General features: G+C 42.0%; 1 protein-coding gene across 2 annotated transcripts in view; it reads right to left on the bottom strand.

Annotated features, from left to right (window-relative positions):
- Positions 1–314: 314 nt before the first annotated feature.
- il12rb2 (interleukin 12 receptor, beta 2a) overlaps positions 315–18,888 on the bottom strand; it is an 87,537-nt gene continuing 68,963 nt past the window's right edge. For both annotated transcript variants that reach the window (XM_063064953.1, XM_063064954.1), the window contains 4 exons: positions 15,264–15,404; positions 14,560–14,671; positions 13,383–13,482; positions 315–1,681 (listed from right to left, as the gene is read on the bottom strand). In XM_063064953.1, the coding sequence (XP_062921023.1) occupies positions 1,154–1,681; positions 13,383–13,482; positions 14,560–14,671; positions 15,264–15,404 (881 nt within the window). In that variant the 3' untranslated portion in view covers positions 315–1,153. The remainder of the gene's footprint in view (positions 1,682–13,382; positions 13,483–14,559; positions 14,672–15,263; positions 15,405–18,888) is intronic.

Genomic DNA, 18,888 nt, shown 5'->3' with positions numbered 1-18,888 from the left:
TGGTCCAAAAATCTAAAACCCTGCTCCCTGCACCAACTCCTCAGCCATGCATTCAACTGCCATCTCCTCCAGTAACTGCCATAACCTTGCCAGATAGAATGAAATTCTTTCTTTGGTTGCCCCCAGTTAATATAACATTGCACATCAGAAGATTCATTTCAAGTCCCACATCAGCACTGAATATGTTCAATATAGATTGGGTGTCAGCTGTAATCCTTTCAAACAAAAAAAAAGTTAAGCTTGTGTGTGTGGTCAGGATTTGAATTAGGATGTTAAGTGTTTCCAGTAATACAACCCCGCAGCTTTAAGCCAGTTATGATTTATTTCCAAATTATGACATTTGTTGACTTCAGAGTGCTATAAATGGGCACTTGCCTTAATCGTATAATTTTTCTTACCTTTTAGACAATTGATAATACCACACATTCTCAAGATTTCACCTGAATGGCCATTAGGTTTTAGGCATGATATTGCTGATATGCTATTTATTAATGGGAGAATCAAAACTGAATTTAAACTTAAATGTCAATCACATTATTAGCAACATCATACTTGGATACTCTTACTATCATCTGGGTATCAAATATAGCACCTTCCCAGTTTGTATAGCACAGTATCACCAATGGATTTAATGATTATATAAAGTGCCCCTTCAAAGGGCTGGACCTGGCCCGCAACCTAGAATCGCTTCATCAGGCCAGATACAGAGAGCTGATACTAATGGTACTTACACCTTCATCAGACACCAGTCTGCACGCTAACTCTTGTCTTAGACAAGACAGTATTAAATTTTAAGTTCTGGTTCTGCTGTTAAATGGTATTGACAAAATCTATCTTGTGGCACAAGAGTAAACTATGTCATGGAGGGAAAAATAACCTGTAAATGTTCCCAGTTATCAGCATAGTAGTTATACAGATTACCCAAGGTAATGTCCAGCTTTCTCACAATACGTATAACTGATATGAGGCACTGCTATTCACTTGGTTCCACTTATGGTTGTCCATAATCCTCAATCCAGGCGAAGGCATATGCAATTTATTTAGCTGGATACTCAATTATCAGTTGTAGAAAGAAACAAACAAGATGTGCCCAAATGGTGAGCTGTAATAGTCTGAAGTGCTCTCAAAATACTCGCTGTATGGATTAAGAAAATTATTCTACAATTGAACTACAGTCAATTCTCACCACATCTAATGTTAATTTCCCTTCGTAAGTGAGTTCCATTCTGGATAGGGACGGAAGAGGCATGAATGAAAAGCTGTTAACAAAATCTTGACTGGTCTCTGTAGTGTTGTCTGTAACATGTATAAAGTTGGAAGGTATGTATCCAATGCTTTGGTCTCTTGCAGAATTTATTGAATCTGTTAGTTGGTGAGTAATTTCCCCAGGGGACAACTTTTCGATATATGAACAAGGGAGTTGGCATTTGTAATCCAGAATGGCCACTTGACTGTTCCCTGGTGAAAGATCTTGGCTCAAGTCCTCACTCTGCTGTGGCTGACTAGCCGTGGGCTGAATATGAAATGTGGACAGCTGGCTGCTCTGGTCTTGATTAACAGCCTCCATACCACTGCAGAGTTCCTGGACAGATGACATCTCCTCCACTTGTAGAGTCTCAGGATCTTCATAAGCTGAAGTTGTGTCAGCTTGGAAGTAAGGACAAGTTAAATCCAGATTGCCCTGTACCAAATAAAAGGAGCAAATTTGAGAATTATGAAACTTGCAAATGTATGTTTTGTTTATTTAAAACTAATATATTTACTTAACTGCACCAAAATTGTTCAGTGTTCTAGATGTGATCTTGGTAACACCTTATACTGTTGCAGTAAGACTTCTATTCATAAGGGCTATGTTCAGAGTTTTATTAATTAGGTTGACTTATAAAAGAAATTCCACGAAGTTGCTTTGACAATTGGGTAATCTACTTCTGTGCTGAACCAGGCATTAATAAACATTCAAAAACAACAAAGCTAAATGCATATTTAAAATTAAATCCAACGAATACTGTGCCTCTTAAGTGGTCATCTGCACTGAAATGGATGGCTTAACCTGGATTTGTGCCAGGTTAAGTACATAGATTTCGCAGCAGAACTGCTGAGAAATCGAATGAAGCAAGTCTGCTGCTGCAAGAGAACTCCAATGATGAGTGAAGTTGAAGTGACAGTGGCATCAGCTCAAAAATTCCAGGACTTCCAGGTGCACACACTTTTCTGCAGTAGTCAAAGGTGTTGCTAAGTGTAATATTTTGGGACCAGTGACCTTTGGTTATATTTGGCTATTTTATATATAAAGGGACAGATCCAGTCCACAAGTTAAATTAACAAGGCAAAATTTCACTATATCAGACAGTACATTGTTGATTGGAATAGGTTAATGAGGGCAGGGCAATGGATATAGAAGGTGGTTTCAGTGATCCCCATAGTGGGTGATATTTCTCACCCCCCCCCCCGGGGCACTGGGAGTTTTTAAAGGGGCAATAAAGATAAAGGCTGTGGTGAGAGGGGGCAGCTGAGGGATTGCAGGCTTAATTTAAGATGAATTTCTTAAGAATCTGATCTGCAGTGCCTCTCATGAATGGTCATGTAACCACCTCATCTCTTGCTAATCCACCAAAGTTTGCTTGACATGCATTATAGTTGTTCAAAAGCAATGCAATACTTATGTATTTGGCATATTATGAGAAATCTGGACTGAAGGGCCTGTGTTATAGCCAGATATTACCTTTCACTACTGTATACAGTTGGCTAGTATGATTCCCATGCTCTAATCATGCAGTGACACAGTTCCTGTGAATTACAGTATGGAGTTCATGGGGTAATGTTCAGAATCTGCCCTATCGAATGGTCTTGATGGCATTTCTCTAGCGCATGACATAATCAAGATATTGTTGCCCCACTTTACTTCAGGCAAAGAGGATTTTGCCTGACCTATGATGATGTCATAACTTAAGGAACGGCTGGGCTTAACAACCACAGTCAATCGCTTATTAGGATATAGAGCATAGAAATCTACAGCACATCACAGGCCCCTCGGCCCACAATGTTGTGCCACCAGGTAACCTACTCTAGAAACTGCCTAGAATTTCCCTACGGCATAGCCCTCTATTTTTCTAAGTTCCATGTGCCTATCAAAGAGTCTTTTAAAAGACCCTATTCCATCTGCCTCCACCACCATCGCGGGCTGTCACATTGCTCTCTGGGGGGAAAACTTACCCCTGCCATCCTCTCTGTACCTACTTCCAAGCAGCTTAAAACTATGCCCCTTGTGTTAGCCATTTCAGCCCTGGGAAAAGGCCTCTGGCTATCCACAGGACCAATGCCTTCATCATCTTATACACTTCTATCAAGTCACCTCATCCTCTGTCGCTCCAAGGAGAAAAGGCCGAGTTTACTCAACCTATTCTCATATGGCATGCTCTCCAATCCAGGCAACATCCTTGTAAGTCTCCTGTGCACTCTCTATAGTATCCACATCCTTCCTGTACTGAAGTGACCAGAATTGAACACAGTACTCCAAGTGGGGTCTAACCGTGGACTTATTTAGCTTTAACATTACCTCAGGGTTCCTGAATTCAATCCCAGGGTTGAAGAAGTACATCACACCATACACCTTCCTAACAACAGTCAACCTGCGCAGCAAGTTTGAGTGTCCTATGGACACGGACCCCAAGATCTTGCTGATCCTCCACACTACCAAGAGTCTTTCCATTAATATTATATTCTGTCTTCAAAATCAACCTGCCGAAATGAACCACTTCACACTTGTCTGGGTTGAACCCCATCTGCCACTTCTCAGCCCAGTTCTGCATCCTACTGATGTCACGCTGTAACCTCTGACAACCCTCCAGACCATCCACAACACCCCCAACTTCTGTGTCATCTGCAAACTTACTAACACATTCTTCTACTTCCTCATATCATTTATAAAAATCACAGAGGAGGGGTCCCAGAACAGATCCCTGTAGAACACCTCAGGGGAAGTTAGTTAATTAGCAAAAAAGTTGACAAATGCTCAAACCTAAAGATAAATGCACCAATTGTCAATTTATTACACTTTCAGGTCACCAAGTGAAGGGCCAGTATTCAAGGAGATTCTCAGAAGAAAATAGGCAAAATGGTCACTCCAATTCTGGCAGTAAGTAGCATGTTGTAGGATGTTTCTCATGATGTTGTTTAATTCATAATGAAAATGGCAAAAGGAGACCAAACAAAAAAGAAGTGTAGACCGCATGGTGTAGAGTATCTGAAATAGGGAATTGTACCAGCACCAACAGCAGCCATTTGTTGTGTGAAACATTATTTTTCAAATGAGGCAATAAAACCATCCAGACTTCTTGAAAATTTGAAGAGAATATGCTCTGATAAAGTAGATAAGAACTTGGCTTATTTTCAGTCACTGCATGAAAAATTTCAGAAACAGGAAACACTAAAACATTGTTGCCAGTATTTTGTAACAACAGTGATGGTTTATGTGTTTCATACAATATTTCATTGCCAAATTTGGAAAGCCCCTGTACACTTGGAGAAGAACTGATTCTGCCGGCAGTAAGGGATGTTTTCAGCACAGTTTTGCATAAGTCACCAGACCAAATAATTAAAGAGATTCCACTCAGCAATGACTGTTTTAAAGACAAATAGATGAAATTCTGAGTCATAGCTTTGCCAGGCAACAAATCTTTCCTTCTTGGTTATGTTCATTTCATAAAAGGTAAAAAGCATTGTTCAAGAGATGTTTTGGGGACTAGAAACAGATACAAAGGGGGAGCTAATATTTGAGATTGTTGAGCAGTTTTTCAAAAAGAAGGACATTCTGCTCATCAACATTCTTGCTTGTACAACAGACTGAGCACCATCAATGACGGGATGTCACCATGGAGTTATTACTTATTGAAAAGGCTGTATCTAACATATTTGCCATTCAATGTGTAACTCACGGACAACATCTCGTCACAAAATATCTAAGGATCCAATGCAAATAATTAAATACTGTTATTACATAGGTAAATAAAGTCCCATGTTCTCAATTCTCAACAACTTCAACAGCATTGAGAATGATGACAGTTTGAATGTTTGCTGTTGCACACAGAAGTTAGATAACAGTGAAGATGAAAAGATGCCCATAGGTACATGGAGAAAATGTATGATGGCAACATGCATTCAATAAACGGGACCTTTTCAGAATGGCAGGCGGTGACTAGTGGGGTACCGCAAGGCTCAGTGCTGGGACCCCAGTTGTTTACAATATATATTAATGACTTGGATGAGGGAATTAAATGCAGCATCTCCAAGTTTGCGGATGACACGAAGCTGGGCGGCAGTGTTAGCAGTGAGGAGGATGCTAAGAGGATGCAGGGTGACTTGGATAGGTTGGGTGAGTGGGCAAATTCATGGCAGATGCAATTTAATGTGGATAAATGTGAAGTTATCCACTTTGGCAAAAATGGGAAAACAGATTATTATCTGAATGGTGGCCGATTAGGAAAAGGGGAGGTGCAACGAGACCTGGGTGTCATTATACACCAGTCATTGAAAGTGGGCATGCAGGTACAGCAGGCGGTGAAAAAGGCGAATGGTATGCTGGCATTTATAGCGAGAGGATTCGAGTACAGGAGCAGGGAGGTACTACTGCAGTTGTACAAGGCCTTGGTGAGACCACACCTGGAGTATTGTGTGCAGTTTTGGTCCCCTAATCTGAGGAAAGACATCTTTGCCATAGAGGGAGTACAAAGGAGGTTCACCAGATTGATTCCTGGGATGGCAGGACTTTCATATGAAGAAAGACTGGATGAACTGGGCTTGTACTCGTTGGAATTTAGAAGATTGAGGGGGGATCTGATTGAAACGTATAAGATCCTAAAGGGATTGGACAGGCTAGATGCAGGAGGATTGTTCCGGATGTTGGGGAAGTCCAGAACGAGGGGTCACAGTTTGAGGATAGAGGGGAAGCCTTTTAGGACCGAGATTAGGAAAAACTTCTTCACACAGAGAGTGGTGAGTCTGTGGAATTCTCTGCCTCAGCAAACTGTTGAGGCCAGTTCATTGGCTATGTTTAAGAGGGAGTTAGATATGGCCCTTGTGGCTACAGGGGTCAGGGGGTATGGAGGGAAGGCTGGGGCGGGGTTCTGAGTTGGATGATCAGCCATGATCATAATAAATGGCGGTGCAGGCTCGAAGGGCCGAATGGCCTACTCCTGCACCTATTTTCTATGTTTCTATGTTTCTAATACAGAACAAGAAATTATGTCAGCTTATAAAAATTAAAGAAAGATTGCTGCAACACAAATCGTTAATGAGGCAGAGGACACTGGAAGAAACATTCAAACAAAAGTCATCCAGCACTGTGTTTCATCCTGAGAGTATCCACTTTCATATCCCTCAACCACTTCTGATGTTCTTCCTCACAATGTTTGGTGCTGTATTTATCATCCTTTGTAAGTGGAAATCTTCTTATTTTTTGTTAATTACAAAACATTATTTTTGCATGAAATAGAACATAGAACATAGAGTAGTACAGTACAGGCCCTTTGGCCCACAATGTTGTGCCAACCCTCAAACCCTGCCAGCCATATAACCCCCCACCTTAAATTCCTCCATATACCTGTCTAGTAGTCTCTTAAACTTCAGTGTATCTGCCTCCACCACTGACCCAGGCAGTGCATTTCACGCACCAACCACTCTCTGAGTAAAAAACCTTCCTCTAATATCCCCCTTGAACTTCCCACCCCTTACTTTAAAGCCATGTCCTCTTGTATTGAGCAGTGGTGCCCTGGGGAAGAGGCACTGGCTATCCACTCTATCTATTCCTCTTATTATCTTGTACACCTCTATCATGTCTCCTCTCATCCTCCTCCTCTCCAAAGAGTAAAGCCCTAGCTCCCTTAATCTCTGATCATAATGCATACTTTCTAAACCAGGCAGCATCCTGGTAAATCTCCTCTGTACCCTTTCCAATGCTTCCACATCCTTCCTATAGTGAAGTGACCAGAACTGGACACAGTACTCCAAGTGTGGCCTAACCAGAGTTTTATAGAGCTGCATCATTACCTCGTGACTCTTAAACTCTATCCCTTGACTTATGAAAGCTAACACCCCATAAGCTTTCTCAACTACCCTATCCAGCTGTGAGGCAACTTTCAGGGATCTGTGGACATGTAACCCCAGATCCCTCTGCTCTTCCACACTACCAAGTATCCTGCCATTTACTTTGTACTCTGCCTTGGAGTTTGTCCTTCCAAAGTGTACCACCTCACACTTCTCCTGGTTGAACTCCATCTGCCACTTCTCAGCCCACTTCTGCATCCTATCGATGTCTCTCTGCAATCTTTGACAATCCTCTACACTATCTACAACACCACCAACCTTTGTGTCGTCTGCAAACTTGCCAACCCACCCTTCTACCCCCACATCGAGGTCATTAATAAAAATCACGAAAAGTAGAAGTCCCAGAACAGATCCTTGTGGGACACCACTAGTTACAATCCTCCAATCTGAATGTACTCCCTCCACCACGACCCTCTGCCTTCTGCAGGCAAGCCAATTCTGAATCCACCTGGCTAAACTTCCCTGGATCCCATGCCTTTGGACGTTCTGAATAAACCTACCGTGTGGAACCTTGTCAAATGCCTTACTAAAATCCATAGAGATCACATCCACTGCACTACCCTCATCTATATGCCTGGTCACCTCCTCAAAGAACTCTAATCAGGCTTGTTAGACACGATCTGCCCTTCACAAAACCATGCTGACTGTCCCTGATCAGACCATGATTCTCTAAATGCCCAGAGATCCTATCTCTAAGAATCTTTTCCAACAGCTATCCCACCACAGACGTAAGGCTCACTGGTCTATAATTACATGGACTATCCCTACTACTTTTTTTGAACAAGGGGACAACATTCGCCTCCCTCCAATCCTCCGGTACTATTCCCGTGGACAACGAGGACATAAAGATCCTAGCCAGAGGCTCAGCAATCTCTTCCCTCGCCTCGTGGAGCAGCCTGGGGAATATTCCATCAGGCCCCGGGGACTTATCCGTCCTAATGTATTTTAACAACTCCAACACCTCCTCTCCCTTAATATCAACATGCTCCAGAACATCAACCTCACTCATATTGTCCTCACCATCATCAAGTTCCCGCTCATTGGTGAATACTGAAGAGAAGTATTCACTGAGGACCTCGCTCACTTCCACAGCCTCCAGGCACATCTTCCCACCTTTATCTCTAATCGGTCTACCTTCACTCCTGTCATCTTTTTTTTCTTCATAAAATTGAAGAATGCCTTGGGGTTTTCCTTTACCCTACTCGCCAAGGCCTTCTCATGCCCCTTTCTTGCTCTTCTCAGCCCTTTCTTAATCTCCTTTCTTGCTTCCCTATATTCCTCAATAGACCCATCTGATCCTTGCTTCCTAAACCTCATGTATGCTGCCTTCTTCCACCTGACTAGATTTTCCACCTCACTTGTCACCCATGGTTCCTTCACCCTACCATTCTTTATCTTCCTCACCAGGACAAATTTATCCCTAACATCCTGCAAGAGATCTCTAAACATCGACCACATGTCCATAGTACATTTCCCTGCAAAAACATCATCCCAATTCACATCCGCAAGTTCCAGCCTTATAGCCTCATAATTTGCCCTTCCCCAATTAAAAATTTTCCTGTCCTCTCTGATTCTATCCTTTTCCATGATAATGCTAAAGGCCAGGGAGCGGTGGTCACTGTCCCCCAGATGCTCACCCACTGAGAGATCTGTGACCTGACCCGGTTCATTACCTAGTACTAGATCTAAATTTCATCTCCACCTAAAATCCAATGTTTGAGTATAACATGACCTGTACAAGAGAGACAGGTTACACTTGAACTACAGGGGGACCAATATCCTTTCAGGGAGGTTTGTTAGTGCTTTTGGGGAGGCTTTAAACTAAATTTGCAGGGGGATGGGAACCAGAGTGCCAGAGCTGACAGTGTGGCTGGGGTAAAAATAAATGATGTTAAAAGTTCAAGCAAATCCGCTAATGGAAAGGTTGTAAGTGGTGGTAAAAATCTTCTGAGGTGTATATATTTCAATGCCAGGAGTATTGTGGGGAAGGCGGATGAGTTGAAGGCGTGGATTGACACGTGGAATTATGACGTTATAGCAATTAGTGAAACTTGGCTACAGGAGGGGCAGGACTGACAGCTTAATATTCCAGGGTTCCAATGTTTCAGATGTGATCAAGGCAGAGGAATGAAAGGTGGGGGAGTAGCATTGCTTATTAGGGAAAATATTACAGCAGTGCTCAGGCAGGACAGATTAGAGGGCTTGTCTACTGAGTCCTTATGGGTGGAGCTGAGAAAGAGGAAAGGTATGGCCACATTAGTGGGATTGTATTACCCCCAATAGTCAACGAGACTTGGAAGAGCAAATCTGCAGAGAGATAGCAGGCAACTGCAGGAAACATAAAGTTGTGGTGGTAGGGGATTTTAATTTTCCATATATTGATTGGGACTCCCATACTGTTAGGGGTCTAGATGGTTTAGAGTTTGTAAAACGTGTTCAGGAAAGTTTTCTAAATCAATATATAGAGGGACCAACTAGAGGGGATGCAATATTGGATCTCCTGTTAGGAAATGAGTTAGGACAAGTGATGGAAGTCTGTGTAGGGGAGCACTTCGGTTCCAGTGATCATAACACCATTAGTTTCAATTTGATCGTGGACAAGGATAGATCTGGTCCTAGGGTTGAGGTTCTGAACTGGAAGAAGGCCAAATTTGAAGAAATGAGAAGGGATCTAAAAAGCAAGGATTGGGACAGGTTGTTCTCTGGCAAAGATGTGATCGGTAGGTGGAAAGCCTTCAAAGGAGAAATTTTGAGAGTGCAGAGTTTGTATGTTCCTGTCAGGATTAAAGGCAAAGTGAATAGGAATAAGGAACCTTGGTTCTCAAGGGATATTGCAACTCTGATAAAGAAGAAGAGGGAGTTGTATGACATGTATAGGAAGCAGGGAGTAAATAAGGTGCTTGAGGAGTATAAGAAGTGCAAGAAAATACTTAAGAAAGAAATCAGGAGGGCTAAAAAAAGACATGAGGTTGCCTTGGCAGTCAAAGTGAAGGATAATCCAAATAGCTTTTACAGGTATATTAAGAGCAAAAGGATTGTAAGGGATAAAATTGGTCCTCTTGAAGATCAGAGTGGTCGGCTATGTGCGGAACCAAAGAAAATGGGGGAGATCTTAAATAGGTTTTTTGCGTCTGTATTTACTAAGGAAATTGGCGTGAAGTCTATGGAATTAAGGGAAACAAGTAGTGAGATCATGGAAACTGTACAGATCGAAAAGGTGGAGGTCCTTGCTGTCTTGAGGAAAATTAAAGTGGATAAATCCCCGGGACCTGACAGAGTGTTCCCTCGGACCTTGAGGGAGACTAGTGCTGAAATTGCAGGGACCCTGGCAGAAATATTTAAAATGTCGCTGTCTACAGGTGAGGTGCTGGAGGATTGGAGAGTGGCTCATGTTGTTTCGTTGTTTCAAAAAGGATCAAAAAGTAATCCGGGAAATTATAGGCCAGGAAGTTTAACGTTGGTAGTGGGTAAGTTATTGGAGGAAGTACTAAGAGACAGAATCTACAAGCATTTGGATAGACAGGGACTTATTAGGGAGAGTCAACATGGCTTTGTGCGTGGTAGGTCATGTTTGACCAATCTATTGGAGTTTTTCGAGGAGGTTACCAGGAAAGTGGATGAAGGGAAGGCAGTGGATATTGTCTACATGGACTTCAGTAAGGCCTTTGACAAGGTCCCGCATGGGAGGTTAGTTAGGAAAATTCAGTCGCTAGGTATATATGGAGAAGTGGTAAATTAGATTAGACATTGGCTCAATAGAAGAAGCCAAAGAGTGGTAGTAGAGAATTGCTTCTCTGAGTGGAGGCCTGTGACTAGTGGTATGCCACAGGGATCAGTGCTGGGTCCATTGTTATTTGTCATCTATATCAATGATCTGGATGATAATGTGGTAAATTGGATCAGCAAATTTGCTGATGATACAAAGATTGGAGGTGTAGTAGACAGTGAGGAAGGTTTTCAGAGCCTGCAGAGGGATTTGGACCAGCTGGAAAAATGGGCTGAAAAATGGCAGATGGAGTTTAATACAGACAAGTGTGAGGTATTGCACGTTGGAAGGACAAACCAAGGTAGAACATACAGGTTAATGGTAAGGCACTGAGGAGTGCAGTGGAACAGAGGGGTCTGGGAATACAGATACAAAATTCCCTAAAAGTGGCGTCACAGGTAGATAGGGTAGTAAAGAGAGCTTTTTGGTACATTGGCCTTTATTAATCGAAGTATTGAGTATAAGAGCTGGAATGTTATGATGAGGTTGTATAAGGCATTGGTGAGGCCGAATCTGGAGTATTGTGTCCAGTTTTGGTCACCGAATTACAGGAAGGATATAAATAAGGTTGAAACTCAGTTACAGAGAAAGGTTGAATAGGTTAGGACTTTATTCCCTGGAGCGTAGAAGAATGAGGGGAGATCTCATAGAGGTTTATAAAATTATGATGGGTATAGATAGAGTGAATGCAAGCAGGCTTTTTCCACTGAGGCAAGGGGAGAAAAAAACCAGAGGACATGGGTTAAGGGTGAGGGGGGGAAAGTTTAAAGGGAACATTGGGGGGGGGCTTCTTCACAAAGAGAGTGGTGGGAGTATGGAATGAGCTGCCAGATGAGGCGGTAAATGCGGGTTCTTTTTTAACACTTAAAAATAAATTGGACAGATACATGGATGGGAGGTGTATGGAGGGATAGGGTCCTTGTGCAGGTCAGTGGGACTAGGCAGAAAATGGTTCGGCACAGCCAAGAAGGGCCAAAGGGCCTGTTTCTGTGCTGTAGTTTCTATGGTTTCTATGGTTCTATGACCAGAGTCATTATTGAGTTTAAAAATAAAATGTGGACTTTTTCAGTTTTTGTTACATTTACCTGTGATTAAATTCAATCTTTTGATCTAATACCTTACATAAAACCCAAAAGAAGTAAAATACAAATACACTGTACTGCAATATTTTAAACAAGACACGGCATCGTAGGTGGAGACCGAAAGCCTGCCGTTGTTTGTTGGTGTTCAACAGCTGATCCCTGATGCTGCTGTGCTGCTTTTATTAACTGGCACATACTATATTTTCATTATATTATTGGGTTGTAATAATTTTTACTGTTATGTGTGTTGAACAAGTGCAAGACAAAGACTGCTTTCTGGTAGCATGTAAATTCAGAGAATTGGCAAAGCCAAACAGCCACTGACTGTCCATCTGCATGGGTGAGGTAGTGATAGGATAGCTTACCTTCCTGATGGCTCAATGTACATATTGTTTCATGCACAAAATAATTAACCATATTAAATAAAACTACCTAGAGGGTATATGTATAGGCTGTATATGTAATGTAAATAGATCCTGTGTTTAGACATTATATAAATATTCCAAAATCCAAAAAAATTTGAAACATTGTTGGCCCCATGCATTTCAGATATGGGGTGCTCAACCTGTACATTGTTCTCCATAAGTGGCATCACAAGTAGATAGGTTAGTGAAAAAGCCTTTTGGCATCCTGGCCTTCAGTCAGGCATTAGGTTATGGATATTGGATATTATGTTGGAGTTATTATACAAGATAATGGTGAGGACACATTGTGTTCAGATTTGGATGCCCTGCAAAGGAAAAATGCTATTAGGCTAGAAGGAGTGCATAAAAAGTTTACAAGAATGTTGGCAAGACTCAAAGGACTGAGTTATAGAGAGAGGTTGAGTAGACTAGGACTTTATTAATTGGCATGTAGGAGAATAAGGAATAATTTTGGGTATATAAAATCATGAGGCACAGACAGGTACGATGAAACATACAGCATGTTTCCTAGGATTGGGGAACCAAGAACAAGAAGGTAGATAGAGTTTTAAGGGGAGAGAGATTTAATAGGAACCCAAGGGGCAGCATCTTGTAGAGGATTGTGTGTGTATGGAAATGAGGTACCAGAAGAAGTGGCTGAGGCAGGTTCATTCACAACATGCAAAAGATAATTGGACAGGTACATGAATTGCCCTAGATTAGATGGGCATCTTGGTTGGAATAGACCAATTCAACCAAAGTGCCTGTTTCCATGTAGTATGACTGGCTGTTTTGCATATATTTAGGGTTATTATTGCCTTGTTTCTTAATCTGAAGCAGGGAATAGTGCTTGCATAGTGCGCCATCTAGTGGCCTACACAAGAGCTGCTAAGGTCTGTTGAAAGCGATGCTATTTGTATTGATTGGCAGATTGGGAAGAATTCTCCAAATAAGATGCGAATACCAATATTTTCCCAACCCATGCAGAATGTATTTTTTAAACATAGAATATAAATTTAAACATTTTACCTTGATTGCAGTGTATTCCTTTGCCCATGTACAATTAGCTGGATCAGGAATCTTTTTAACATACAGATGAGATGTAAGTTTTGATAAAATAGACAAAGTCCTACGTCAAAACAAAATACAAATGAGAAGAGCACTTTATGCAACCTAGCTTGAGGACTGATTATGTAATTGTATATCCTATAAATCTTCCATGATGAGAACTCTCCAGCAGGCATTCGCCAAATTATTTTTTGGGACTTCCGTGGGGACCATCAGAGAAGTCCCCATTTCATGCTAGAATTAGGTCCTCCTCATAATGTTGACTGACCTAGAGCAGGAAACTGGGCAAGTTACTCAAATTTAATGGGCCTAAAGTAGAACAATGGATTTACAGTGAAGAAGCAGACCATCAAAATGACATTTTCAAACCAATTTTGGCACCATTTCCTTGCCTGCCATTTGACAACATCAGACAAACTTAAAAAGATTAACAGCAGAGATCTGATTTTATGCTTTTGAAGTAATTGGGAAAATGAATTTAGATAGACCCATTTTATGGTGAATGAGCAAAGCTATGACCTCAGCAAATCATTCAAACTATATTGTGCAATGAATGAGTTAATTTTATCTGCTGTCCTCTGAATCATTCCAGTGGATGCAAGACTGAACTGAACTCTGCTTGTGCCTGACTGTTAATTTTGCAGAACTTTATTTCCACACTTATGGACAAGTTTGCATTAATGATCGGAGGGACTTGACCCTCCCAGGCCTGACAGTGACTGCATTACCTTCACATAAAGTGGTGATGTAAATGAATCTCAAGTGCATAAGCAAGGGCGCAAGCAATTGAGTTAGCCTGGGAAGTAGCTTACTCCATCTGATTTTTTTTCCCACTTTGCATCAAGTGCAGTCTTTGGAAAATGCTGCTCACAGTCATTTTGATTGCATAAAATTATTTTCCACTAAATGTCAAAATTCAGCCAAGACACAATTTAAAAAGGAATTTCTGATTACACCTGGAGGTTGTAAGCACTAAATATGGATCAATATTATTTAAAAGTCTTGGCAGCTGCAAGCTCTTAGAAGTTAAGAGTACAGAATAAACAAAAACAATACATATTAATTTTGAGATATTTGGAGCACTAACACTATTTAAAATAAGCTAAATGTTACTAGGAGTTATTTCAGTAAATATTACCTGCTTCTCACCGACTGCCATAAACAAAACACAGAAACAACTACGGCAACTGAGAATGTTACTGCAATGACGACCCTGATGATGGAACTGCTGTTGGAGTGCAGCTCTGTACCTGGAGAACAAGAACATTTCAACAGTTTGAATCTGCTGGTCAGCTGACTGCCCAAATGTGGCCCTTCTGATTTATCTCTCCTAAGTACCAAATAATGCTGAAATTCTGTTCTGTGACCAATTAGTTATTTCCCTGCCTTCTTTCCAAACTCTGACTTTACACAAATGATACGTGATGTTGAGGCATGACTGTCCTTTGATGTTAGACCATAAGATATAGGAGCAAAATTAGGCCATTTGGCCCATCGAGTCTGCTCTGCCATTTCATCATGGTTGATCCATTTCCCTTTCAGCCCCAATCCCCTAACTCCTCGACCCCTTCATGCCCTGATAAATCAAGAATCTTATCAACCTCGGCCTTAAACATATAAAAAGACTTAGCTACACAGCTGCCTGTGGCAAAGAATTCTTCATATATAAGTCAAATTATTTGATAGCTGGGCATAAATCATTTTGCCTTGTGCTCTGCTCTGCTCTAATGGATATACTGGGAAGGGAGAGTGTATACTGTTGAAAGTGGCAGCTTTGACTCCAGCTAAAGATCTATGGCAGTGTGTTTAGCTGTGATATTCAGAGTTCTGGTAAATACTTACTTATGTAATTTAGGTAAAATTTGTGAGGTACTCCACTCTTTCCTTCTCCAGCTTTAGTTAGGGCTGTCATCCATACAATATATTCTGCTCCTGGTTTCAGGTCTGGTATTGTGTAACTTTTGTTGGTTGGATCAATGCCCTCTATACAAAATCCATGAAAAAGGAAACAGTGTTATTTCCCCAAATGGAGCGGTTTGTTGTATTTTGGGCATCTGTATTACTTTTTCATCCCAGTAATCATTCTTCCTCCCGTTTCAGTACGGCTTCTGGTGTTAATGTGTCAAAGTGGAACTGGGTTCTTAGCGATTTATTTCTTGTCTAGATACAATGAATGTAACTTTAACCTCCCTATTCCAACCATAGAAATTCGTACAAGACAAACAGGTCTATCAGGCAAGCCTGACACACACGTACTCTATTTCTGTTTGCCCATGTTTGGGCCATATCTTTCTAAATCCATCCTATCCTTTCCTAAGATGGCACCGATAAGTGGCAACATTTTGCATGTAGTTCCAATGGGAATCATCAAATATTCCCGTTTAGGACTACTGTGGCTGAAATCCATACTCACAGCTTTGGGTACTTCAGTAAGCAGCATTGCTTTAAGACATTTCAAAAAAAAAGTTTCTTGATCCTGAAAATCAGTGGACCCTGGTCAGCAGACTCGGGTCAGGAGTGCAGTTCCCATTTAAGAAAGTGGAAGCGTGGAAAGGGGGCCAGTCTGCAGGTATGATTGAAACACAAAGGCCTTGGACCCCCTACCTCCCAGCTATCTTGCTGGTGAATGTACAGCCTCTGGAAAATAAAATCAAAGACTTCAGAGCAAGATTGCTGTACCAGAGAGGACATTAGGGACTGTTTCATGGAAACCTAGCTAACCCCTGCCATTTCAGACATAGTGCTACAGCCCAAAGGCTTCACTATGTACCAAAAAAGACAAGATTGCTGACTTTTTTAAAGGTAGAGGAGATGGGTATGTTTCACGATTAACTCATTGTGATGCACAGACGTTGCAGTTCTGTCTCAGTCCAGCTCACCAGACCTACAACATCTAGTGGGGTCAAATGTCATCCATGTTATCTGCTGAGGGAGTTTTCCACCATCATCCCAGTAGTGGTGTACATTTCAACTCTGGCTGGCACTGGAGTTGCTGAGCTGATAATCAGCATTCATGAAACACACCCAACTTGAAGAAGTCTCTGAACAACTACCACCAACATATCACCTGTGGAACCAGAGGAGCCAACACATTTGACCACTGTTATACCACTGTCAAGAACGCTTACTGTGCCATCCCACACCCACTCTTTGGAAAGTCCAACCTCCTGGCTGTACTTTTACTCCCGGAGTACAGGTAGAGGCTAAAGACCTCAGCACCAGTGGTGAGGAACACAAAGGAGGTGGAGGAGTGCTGAAAGGACTGCTTTGAGTCAGTGGACTGGACAATACTCAGGGATTCATCTTCAATTATGATTGAATATGCCACGACATCAACGACATCATTGAGACCTGTGTGGCTGAGTGTGTGTCCTCAAGAACTTAGCAGATATACTCAAACCATAAGCTACTTTAAAACCAGGAAATTTGTAGTCTGCTGAAGGCTAGATCTGTGGTATTTTAAACCAGTGGACCCGAACAATACAAGGCTATTTTAAGAGAGAAAAAACCAAATCTGATTGAACATAAAGACAGATTCAGATGCACGCCAGCTCTGGCAGGGTTTGCAGGGCATTACTTCTACAAGGCGAAACCTAACAGCATGAATGGTTGTATAATACTTCACTCCCAGATGAGCTTAACACATTTTGTGCACGCTTTGAAAGGGAAAATAAAACTACACCCGTATGAATCCCTGCGGCACCTGGTGACCCTGTGATCTATGTCTCGGAGGCTGATATCAGAGCATCTTTCACGAGGCGTCAGGTCCTGATGGTGTACTTAGCAGGGCACTGAAAACCTGTGCCAGAAACTGGGTGGAGTGTTCAAGGACATCTTTCATCTCTCACTGTTGCTTTTGAAAATTTCCACCTGCTTCTGAAGGGCGACAATTATACCAGTGCCCAAGAAGAGCAGAGAGATCTGCCTCAACGACTATTGCCCAGCTGCACTCACCTCTATTGAGATGAAGTGCTTTGAGTGGTTGGCCTTGATTAGAACCAACTCCTAGACCTGGATCCACTGGAATTTGCCTGTCGCCACAATAAGTCTACAATTTCACTGGCTCTCCACTTGGACCTGAATCACCTGGATAATATTAATACCCAAGTCAGGCTGCTGTCCATTGATAACAGCTCAGGATCAAACACAATCATACCCTTAGTACTAATCAACATGTTCCAAAACCTTGGCCTTTGTAACTCCCTCTGCAACTGGATCCTTGACTTTCTCAGTCAGTGTGGATGGGAAATAACATCTCCTCCTCACTGACAATGAACACTGGTGCACCCATAAGGATGTGTGCTTAGCACACTGCTCTACTCTCTCTACACATACTGCTGTGTGGCTAGACACAGCTGAGGTGCCATCAATAAATTTGCCAATGATACAACTGTTATTGGAAGAATTTCGGATGTGAGGAGGAGGCATACAGGAATGAGACAGATCAGCTGATTGAGTGGTGTTAAGACCAAATAATTGATTGTGGACTTGAGGAAGATAAGTCAAACACACACCAGTCCTCATTGAGGGATCAGCAGTGGAAAGAGTGAGCAGTTTTAAATTCCTGGGTGTCAGCATCTCTGAGGATCTATCCTGAGCCCAATATATGGAGGCATTTATAAAGAAGGCACTACAGCAGCTATATTTAATGGACATTAGCATCTCCAGCATTAAGGACACTCTTGAAAGGTGTTCTGACATTGACGTCAAAGACAAATTCACAGGCTCACAAGATGCTGCAGGGATTCACATAGATGTAGTTTCATTCTCCCTTTTAAAGCGTGTATAAAAGGCATTCAGCTCATCTGGGAATGATGCATCACAGCCATTCGCGTTTCGCTTTGTAGGAAGCAATGGCTTGCAAACTCTGCCACAGTTGACATGCATCCAATTCCAACTCTAGGCTGTTTTTTTCGCTCTTAAGATAGCCATCCATTGGTTGTACCTGGACTTCTTATATAGTTCTGGATCACCAGTCTTGAATGAAACAGATTCAGTCCTCAGCAGATGACAAATCTCCTGGTTCATCCATGGCTTTCGATTTGGGTATGTCTGATATGTTTTCAAAGGCACACACTAATCCACACAGGTGACAACTGAGGCATATTCATTCAGATTGAAGATGAATCCTTGAATACTGTCCAATCCACCGACTCAAAGCAGCCCAGTAAGTGCTCCCCCACCTCCCTTGTCCATACCTTCTTTGTCCTCACCACTGGTGCTGCAGCCTTTAATCTTTGCCCACATGCTGGAAGTAGAAGTGCAGCCAAGTGATGGGATTTTCCAAAGTGTGGTGTGGGATGGCACAGTAACCTTTCACAGGTCTTCAATGCAAGCAGCAGCATTTGACCATCACTCTCTGCTTGCTACCATTGTGCTAATTATGAGACCAGTTCACTAGCATGGCCTGAATATCATGTGATCTAAACCGTCCCGTGGGACCTTGTGAAAGGATCACCCGACAGGC

Source organism: Mobula hypostoma, chromosome 12 (assembly GCF_963921235.1).
Source record: "Mobula hypostoma chromosome 12, sMobHyp1.1, whole genome shotgun sequence".
Classification (NCBI taxonomy): Eukaryota; Metazoa; Chordata; class Chondrichthyes; order Myliobatiformes; family Myliobatidae; genus Mobula; species Mobula hypostoma.
The sequence above is the reverse complement of the archived record's forward strand: the minus strand, read 5'-3'. Positions and strand labels throughout refer to the sequence as shown.